The sequence below is a fragment of the Rosa chinensis genome, chromosome 1 (assembly GCF_002994745.2).
Source record: "Rosa chinensis cultivar Old Blush chromosome 1, RchiOBHm-V2, whole genome shotgun sequence".
In the NCBI taxonomy this organism is placed as follows: Eukaryota; Viridiplantae; Streptophyta; class Magnoliopsida; order Rosales; family Rosaceae; genus Rosa; species Rosa chinensis.
Window position 1 is genome coordinate 60616242 of NC_037088.1, and position 8650 is coordinate 60624891.

At 36.0% G+C, this 8650-nt stretch overlaps 1 protein-coding gene across 2 annotated transcripts; it reads right to left on the reverse strand.

The window, feature by feature from the left end:
* Window positions 1-497: 497 nt before the first annotated feature.
* Window positions 498-3172, reverse strand: LOC112174704. Of its 2 annotated transcripts, none has more exons than XM_024312738.2 (2): window positions 2944-3172; window positions 498-2564 (listed from the first exon to the last, which is right to left on the reverse strand). In XM_024312738.2, exon 2 carries the CDS (start codon window positions 2405-2407, stop codon window positions 734-736), a length of 1674 nt encoding a protein of 557 aa, XP_024168506.1. In that variant the 5' UTR covers window positions 2408-2564; window positions 2944-3172; the 3' UTR covers window positions 498-733. The 2 variants fall into 2 exon arrangements, with proteins under 2 accessions (XP_024168506.1, XP_024169140.1); XM_024313372.2 differs by lacking the exon at window positions 2944-3172 and having other exon boundaries at window positions 498-1841; window positions 1931-2069.
* Window positions 3173-8650: the final 5478 nt, after the last annotated feature.

Here is an 8650-nt window from a genome sequence, read left to right on the forward strand (position 1 = left end):
ACCACACCAAGCAGGGTGGTAAACAGTGCAGAAAATATTTCACAACGCCTCCAGACTCTGCTTCACAAAAGAATTGTCTTTTGCAGTTAGTATCCTTCCTGAATTCATCAGCAGTGTGCACATCTGAATAAGAACTTCTAAGCTTTTCAATCTGCCTGCTTCTACGATTAACCCTCTATATCTTGTCCTTTTATCGCCAATGGAAAACAAGAACAGAAGCTACTGATCTTTTGCATCAACATGTCAGCTGTCTTTGACTACTGTATTACTTGTCATTCACTTGAGTTATTCTCATATACTTCATTGCTAACCCAACAGAAACAAAGCAAAAGTTTCAAATCTCTAGGCAGGCAAACTAATTCTTGACTTTTAAGTCAAATGCAATAGTATTGCTCAGTGTCAGTACAGAAAGATTGCTGGGTCAAACGCAGGTAACTTAACCACAGTTCTAGTCAAATTAGAACAACAAAAGGAAAATGAACAACCATATCACTCCGAACAGAAAAGATTGTTCGTGTAGGAATATCTAAGCAGATAATTTCTTCACGAATAAAGTACTATGTAACTAACTAACTATAAATTATCCTGTGTTAACTATTGATGAAACATTTCAAAAGAAAAAACAAGGATGCAGCTCAAAACACAAAAGATTGGTGGAAGTTTTACAAACAAATCTACAGGAATTCATATACAAATCATAATGCTATATAAATCTTATGCCTAGTTTGTGGTGCTATATGGCTTCTCTTTGTATCACCGAGGGTGCAGGTGCGGTCATAGTTTCATCCTTACCTGTTGGATGAGATTCTTCTTTCACCGAAGAAAGCGCCCTATCTGGACTATACAGTCCCTTTGAAAATCTGCTAGGACTTGGAGAACCAACCATGCCGGTCTTAGTTGGGCTTGAGTAGTTCCCCAAAGGCGAACTTGGACCAGACCGAAGTTGACCCACTCCATCTTCACGGGGCAAGGGTGACATTGGTAGCTGGCTCCCAATATCTGTTTCTTTTTTACAAAACTTATCTTCTACAATGTCATAGGAATTCCCCGTCCTCACTTCCTGAGCAAGAGAACACCAACAACAGAAAAGCCACAATGCGCAATCAGACACTGCCGGTTCACCAAAACAGAAGTTATAAGAAGGCAAGTTAAATCTCTTTCTCATTTGGATCCTCCAAAAGCCACCATAGAGCAAACCAAAAACACAGAGAATAATGCCAGTTACTGCAAGAGACTCCCGAACAGTCTCATTGTCAATATTAACAGCAGCCAAGTTAAAGATCCAGAAAGGAGCCACGCAAAACAGAATAAATGTCAGAATATGAACATACATGTTCCCGAACCCAAGTCTGTCCATATTCCACCCAAATACACAAAAGCTACAGAACAGTGAGACATATGCAAGAGAAATGTCATCCCAAATATCCAGTATACCTCCAGTCCATTTTGGGGCAGCCTCAATGATTCGATGTTCATCCCTGGATGCAAAAGAATACCTTCTCACTAATCGCTTTAACCTCAACTTTTCAGCTGCTTCATCAGCGGTAAACTGAAGCTGCGCTTCCTCATCCATGTCATAATCCTTCCCAAGGGGACTGACAATGTTGTATATACCAGCAATTGCAGGTGCACCAATTGCAACAGATACACATATTCCAACTCCTATGGCTGGTCGTTCAGATCTTTTGTAACCCAAGTTTAAACCACAAAGCGCATATTGCGCAAAGCAATTCACATGGAGCAGAACAACAACAACCATCATGTGTGCCCATTCATGTGGCTTATAAGTCCCATTTTTACAGTAAATCTTTCTGAGTCTAGAAATGTCTTCTGGTTTCCATCTACACAGAAGTACAAGGTGGTAAAATCGCTTTGGATGCTGGTACAAACACATAAGAGTAAAAAGTGCATTGAGAATTTGATTATTCACCTCGAACCATGCATCTCTCTGGGACTTCTTTGGTAGTGCATGGTTCAACATTCCAGTCATGACAAGAAACAAAATTGCACCAGAAACAGCAACACAGGCAATCCACAGAAAAAGAGCCATGTTCATTGGTTCTCTAATCCACTCTTTGCTCATTTTCATGAGCGAAGGCCAATCAATTTTCTTGGAAAAGACCCCACTGATCCTTTCTCTGAAACCATGTCCCCTTGGCGAAGCCACCGAGCGTGAAATCTCATCTCTATCCATAGCTAACCGCTTAAATCTGGCAGATGCAGAGCCAAATTTCAGGAACCTTACCCTATCAGAAATAACATCATGAAACCTCCTCTGAGGCTTTTCATCGCTTAACAAATTCCTACTAGAGACAGAAAGGTTGTCCAAGGGAACTGGAGCCTTCACTCCACCACCATTAGAGCCTTCAATTTCCTCTTTTTGGTTTCCATTATCAGTCGAAACCATCTCAAATCAGGACAAAACTGACAACCAATATCAAAACTGTGACATCAACCTCGCAGTGTGTACCTTTTCTTCAATGTTTCCAATCAAGAGAGTTGCATGGAATCTCAAGTATAAACAGATGAAAAGTGCCCTCTGGGAAAGAAGAGAAGCAAGGAATCTACAGGCAAAAGAAACATTGAAACCGAAAGAATTTAAACCCAGGAAGCAACCCAATAAAATCACCAATCAACAATACTCAAATTCCCAAAAACACAAACCAAGCATTGGACCCAGTTCATAAAACAAGAAGACAAATTGCCACAGTAAACCACAGAAACTGATAATAAAGAACCAAACTTTCATCAACAAGAGAGGTTACAGAGAGAATTGACAAATACCCAGAAAGTAAAACTCACAGATTCGACTAAAAATTCATAAGAACTCAACCCAGAAAAAGAAGAAAAAAATTGCAAACACTATATGAAGGAAATCAAACAAATAAAACCTTTAACAAATGAAGAAATGAGAGAGCATAAAAGAACAAAGCTTGGACATACCTGAAAAATGGAGGAGGAGCACAAGAGAGCAGAATTGAAGGCTGCAGGTTACAGAGGAGGAGGTCAAACAAAGCGTTAAAGCGTCAAGTGGCTGGCAGAGGCTGAGTCTTCCCCTATTCTCTAAGAGGAAACCACCCAAACGCCGTCGTTTCGAACATAAAGCTGCGTCGTTTAACGTTTAAAGAAAGAGACAGCCATGTGTGGCAACATGATTCGAATTTCTCACGCTGGTTCAAATTGCGTTAGAGGGACTTGATCACCCTTTGCCACGTGGATCCTTTGCTCTTTGGTGTGTGCTCAATTAAAAGAGGGAATCATATTCTTTGTTTAGTGGGGGGGTTATCTTTTGCGTAGGGTCAAATTGCTCATCTCAATTATTCATTTGCCAACTACATCTTCCTCATTTTAGTGAGCTCCATTATAATCGTTGAGGATGATGTATGATTATGATGAAAACGGATTCAGACCTCCACCTGCATGATCAACTTGGTAATATCTACATTAACCATCTTTCATGTTTAATGAAGAGTTAAATTTTTGTGATTGTTGTTTTAGAATTAACAGCATAATAGTTCAATTATTGAACCACATTATAAATTAAGTTGCCTGAATGACAAAGTTTTCAGACAATATTACAAGATTATCAGAATGAGCTAGTCTTCGTTTGGCATGTAGGAGATTTTACCAAAGCAATCTTTCAAAACTCACCTTTGTGAAAAAGACGTGGAGGATGCATGACAACTTTTAACCAATTTCATATTTGAAATGTTAGTGTATATTAATGAGAGTTGTTACTTTTGATGGAAGCCAAATATCTTTTTGAATCAGGTACATCACCAATTATAAGTTAAATACTTAAATGAAAGTTAACAATTAATGTTAAGCTTTTAACAAAATTCAGATTCTTATTGAGGCCATTATTATAAACTTGCATTCCAAACCATAGACTTATGGACTTTATTTGTTAATAGTTCATTCTTTTAATTACCTCCAATATCACATTGTTCAATTTTTTGTTTTCTTTCAAAGAGGAATATCACATTGTTCAATTGAGTTGAATCCAGATTGATTATAAAAAAAATGATCACATCAAGAACATGGAAAACTATATGTAGACATGTAATGTGGAGTGATAAAGATTTTCATGCACTTCCATCTAATTACCATGGCTGTTAAAGAAAGAAATAATATGCTGCATTCCCAATTTCCCACGAATGATGCACAAACAAAATGCAATACTAGATCCAGGGCCGGCTCTCAACATGTGCAACAAGAGCAACAGCACAAGGCCCCAAATTTTTTTTTTTACATGTTTTATGTATATAATAATAAATATTAAAAATTATAAATAATATAAAATAGGGCCCCATAATCCTTTTTCTACATTCACAACTTCACACACCTGACACCTATATCTCAATTTAGAGGGCCCATTTTATTTTTCATTGTTTTATATTTAAATAAATTAATATTAAAAACTGAAGATGAAATTAGGTCCACCATGCCACACGACCAAACCTTATCCTCCTCTTTTTTTCTGCGTTCTGTCTCTCCTTCATCTCTCCTCTTGTCAATTCTCATCGACCATTAAACCTAGGGCTGGATTCGGTACTAAACCAATCTATTTTTCCCCAAACCACTGTCGAACCGACCTCTGTCGGTATCAAGATTTTCAAACCGCCGCCGATCAGACATAGTCGATATACAGACTGTCGGAAGCCAAGATTTCGGTTGGCATAGTTCGGTTTTGAGTGGGTTTGCAGTAGGAGATTCATGTTTGAAATCTGATGATTTTGAGACTTTTTTTCTTCCTCCTCCACCGGAGATTCATGATGTTGGAGATGAGGATGATCAGATGATGTTGATCTGATAATGGAAGATATGGTAATTACTAATTATATGAGGATGATCTGATGATGAATCTGATGTTGATTTTATGATGATCTGATGTTGATCTGAGGATGATTCGATGTTGATTTTATGATGATCTGATGTTGATCTGAGGATGATTTGATGTTGATTTGATGGGGATTGTGGAGGAGGAAGAAAAAAAAAGATCAGAAGATGAAGCATAACTTGAGCAAAGCCATAGGTCTATGAAGAAGAAGAAGAACATCGAAGGAGAAGAAAAGAGAGAGAAGGAAATGAGCTTTGTTTTGTTTAATCTATCATTTAAGAAACTATAAATAGAAAGTTTGTACATAATATATTAACAGCAACTTCAGCTCAAGTGATCGGGAGTTGGGTTGGTGTACAGGAGGTGAGGGGTTCAAAGCCCACCTCTTACAAAGTTATATATATATATTTTATATATAATTCGGTATATATACATGTATACGGTCGGTTCCGATTTTCTGATATCTAAATTTGGAGATCTTTTGGATACCTGGTTAGGTTTACAGTTAGATTCCCGAGTTTTGATACTAATTTTATATATTGAAACAGTAATCTTGATTTTTGTTCTTGTTTGCACGGTTCAAAATTAGAACACAAAATTGGATAAGCTAATTAATCAGTTTGCAAGTAAGAAGGCAAGGAGATGGATTTTCAAATGAATATCAATCAACACTGCTAGAATGTGTTATTTTGAGGGTTTTAGATCAAAGCATCTTTTTGTAATTATTTTTTGCTACAAACTTTATGTTTGTATTGAATATTTAGCCTCTTTTGTAGGCTCATCTAATGATATTGATCATATATTATTGGTTATTTGATTTTGCATTGTGAGTTTGTTCGAGTATAAATTTCATATAAGATTGAAGTTTGGAGGGCCGCATCTTAAACTTTCGCACAGGGCCTCTGAAAAGTTTAAGACGGCTCTGACTAGATCATCAGACGCAAGACTACGAAATAAAAAAAACTATCAGAAGAGAGGATACTAAAAATGAATCCACGTATTTCTTTTTCTATTGATGGACTATATACAAGTACACCAGACCAAGAAATAGTACTTGATATGAACTATTCAACTATTTTAAGTTTTCAGACAACAATGTTTTTTGAAGAAAACAATCTCTTGACTATATACATTAGTATTCTGCTCTACTTTTGAGTATATCTTCTTTGTTGGTTCTAGAAGTTGTACTCTCGAGCATTTCTACTTCTTTCTAGAACTCGAATGGAGTGTTTGAGACACGGTTGGAGTCAAAAGCCTTCTTGTCCTGAAAAAGAAAGCAAACAACTGTCCCAACATTTCCATGAAAACTAAGCAAATGAACTTGTATTAAGGGGCAGTAAGATGTGCTTACCTTACAGAAGAGCAGTATTTCTCAACTGCTTCGTTTGTTTCTGCGCCAAATAGGAACCATTTTTCATTAGAAGATATAAATTGATCCCAAGTTCCTAAATCTACACGATATAAAAGAATTTAGTATCCATGCTCACAAGCAAAACGTAGCTACATACAGGCTCCGATTGGCTACAGCCCATCCCAAATTTTAAAACAAAACATTAATTTGTAGCTTAATTTTAGTTTAACAAATTAAATATTAAAAATCAGTCCAACCCAAATTTTTTAAACTTAGCCCCCATATGTGGTTTATTCTTAATTTTTTGGGTCAGATATATGCTATTTCTTTTGAGAAGCAAGTTGATTATTTATGAGTCTGATGTACCTCATCATGATGTGCAAATACTACTCTTTCTGAGTTATGTTGAGAATTTTTTGAAACAAAAAAATCACAGAGATATGAAATGATTGATCAGTTTATCCATTTTGTTTTGACTTTGCTGGTTTCTACAACAACTATAGAAAGAGCATTTTCAATTATGAAACATATCAAAATAACATTGCGCAATAAGATGGAGAATTACTTTTTGGCAGGTAACATGATTGTCCACTTTGAAAAAGAATTGGCCGAGAATTATGATACAAATTCAATAATTAAATATTTCGCTTCTAGTCAAGTGTGCAGTGTACAATTTGAGTATATGTTCTTTTGTCTTAGACTTTTGTTATCAAATTTTTATCTTATCAGTTAGTTATATGATTATTTGATATGTGTTCAATTTATGATGTAGTTTAACAAGTTACTTGTAAAACTTAAAAAAAATAAAAAATTTAGCCTACCCCAATCTAAAATCCTAGCTCCGCCATTGCTCACAAGACTGAAAAACCACATTACACACATTATATTTACAAAGGTAAAGCAAACCTTGAAGCAGCACATCATCTCCATCATCATAGACTTTCAATTTCTAAAAAGCACGACCATCAGCGTCAAATAGATAAGACACTGTACAAAAAGAATTAGGTTGTTCCATCCATGTAAAGTAACAATTAGCAAAGTGAAAAGTGAAAACCAAACACCCGTGATGAAGAAACAGAAAAGGCATTTCATCTATTCTTAAAAACAGTATATATGAACTGAAGATAATAGAAAGTGGAACATACATTTTGATTCAAGACTTTTGCTTCAAGCAACTTTTGCATGAGCTTGAGCTGCTTCACTCTTTAGTACGTTGCAAAACGTACAGTAGATTCATTATCTGAAGTTGAAGCATCATCTCCTGTAGTTGTGGCCTTGGCCAAGGCCACCTTATATACCTTTCAATTGTCGCTTGAGACTTATCTCAGAGCAAGTCCACCCGTTGAGCTTGACCGGTCAAGACTATTCACTGCTTTTTTGCCTTATATTTCCACTATTGAGGTTGGATGGTCATACATTGTTCACAAAATGTCAAGAATTGTCACTTTCGTAGTCAAGAAATTGACTACGCTTTCTTAAGGTAACTTATCATTATCCAAATGTGAACATACTCTTCTCTTGAATTATTATCCACCAAAGCCATAGATCCTTGCATATTAAGCAAGTGAATATCCTCAACCAAATCAGAGAGTTTCCAAGTCCAAATTCACCATGTAATTTCAATCCTTTTAAGGGGGGATGAGAAGTCCAACAAAACTCTTCTTTCTTGAAGTCGAAGGAAATTATATGGCCTCCTCCTGCAATATTAACATGGATTCCTTGTTCAACCAACCAATGCATGTCACCATATGCACATACATTTTTTTCACTTAATAAACGAGGAGGAACTGATGGTATCTCTCGCCATGAGGATGAGTCGGTGCCTAATACAAAAACATAAGCTGTTATTTGGTAATTTGGCTGAGCCCCACTCGTTTAACATTCCACGATTTGGAACTTTCTTGTAATTCTCCAACCCTAATCATCAATCAAACATAAAAAATAAAAATAAAAAGTGGAATATCCGAGCAGTAACAAACTAAGTAATGTTCAAAAATCTTTCAATAAATTAATATACACAAATATTCTATATGTCAACGATTTAACTTTGATAACTAAAATTCTACTTGACATACATTTGAAAATAAAATATTCATATGTAGTTGATCGATGGATCTGATAATATGTATCGAAGTAAATTTCAATCTTATAACAAGGAATAATGGAGTCGTTGAAACTTACTTTTGATCGAGAACAAGAGAAGAAGATGCGGTATCAAGAACTTTGAGACATCGACACATTTTTGAACTGTATCTATTCCAAAACCTGCCATCATTTATCGATTTTTCGAGAAGTAGGATTCCTTTCTCTACGTCTACGTTTTTGTGAAGGAGGATTGTTGGGTAAAGGGTACCGCAGCTACGTAAGCAATCTCGGTATTTCCGAGGCATAACTGAGTTCGTAATCACCTTTTTTTTTTTTTTTTCTGATTAAAAGAAAAAAAAAGCCAACCAATCATA

Bases quoted from the DNA above. Each gene is read 5' to 3' on its own strand.
- LOC112174704 (XM_024312738.2), bottom strand. From the start codon at position 2,407: ATGGTTTCGACTGATAATGGAAACCAAAAAGAGGAAATTGAAGGCTCT.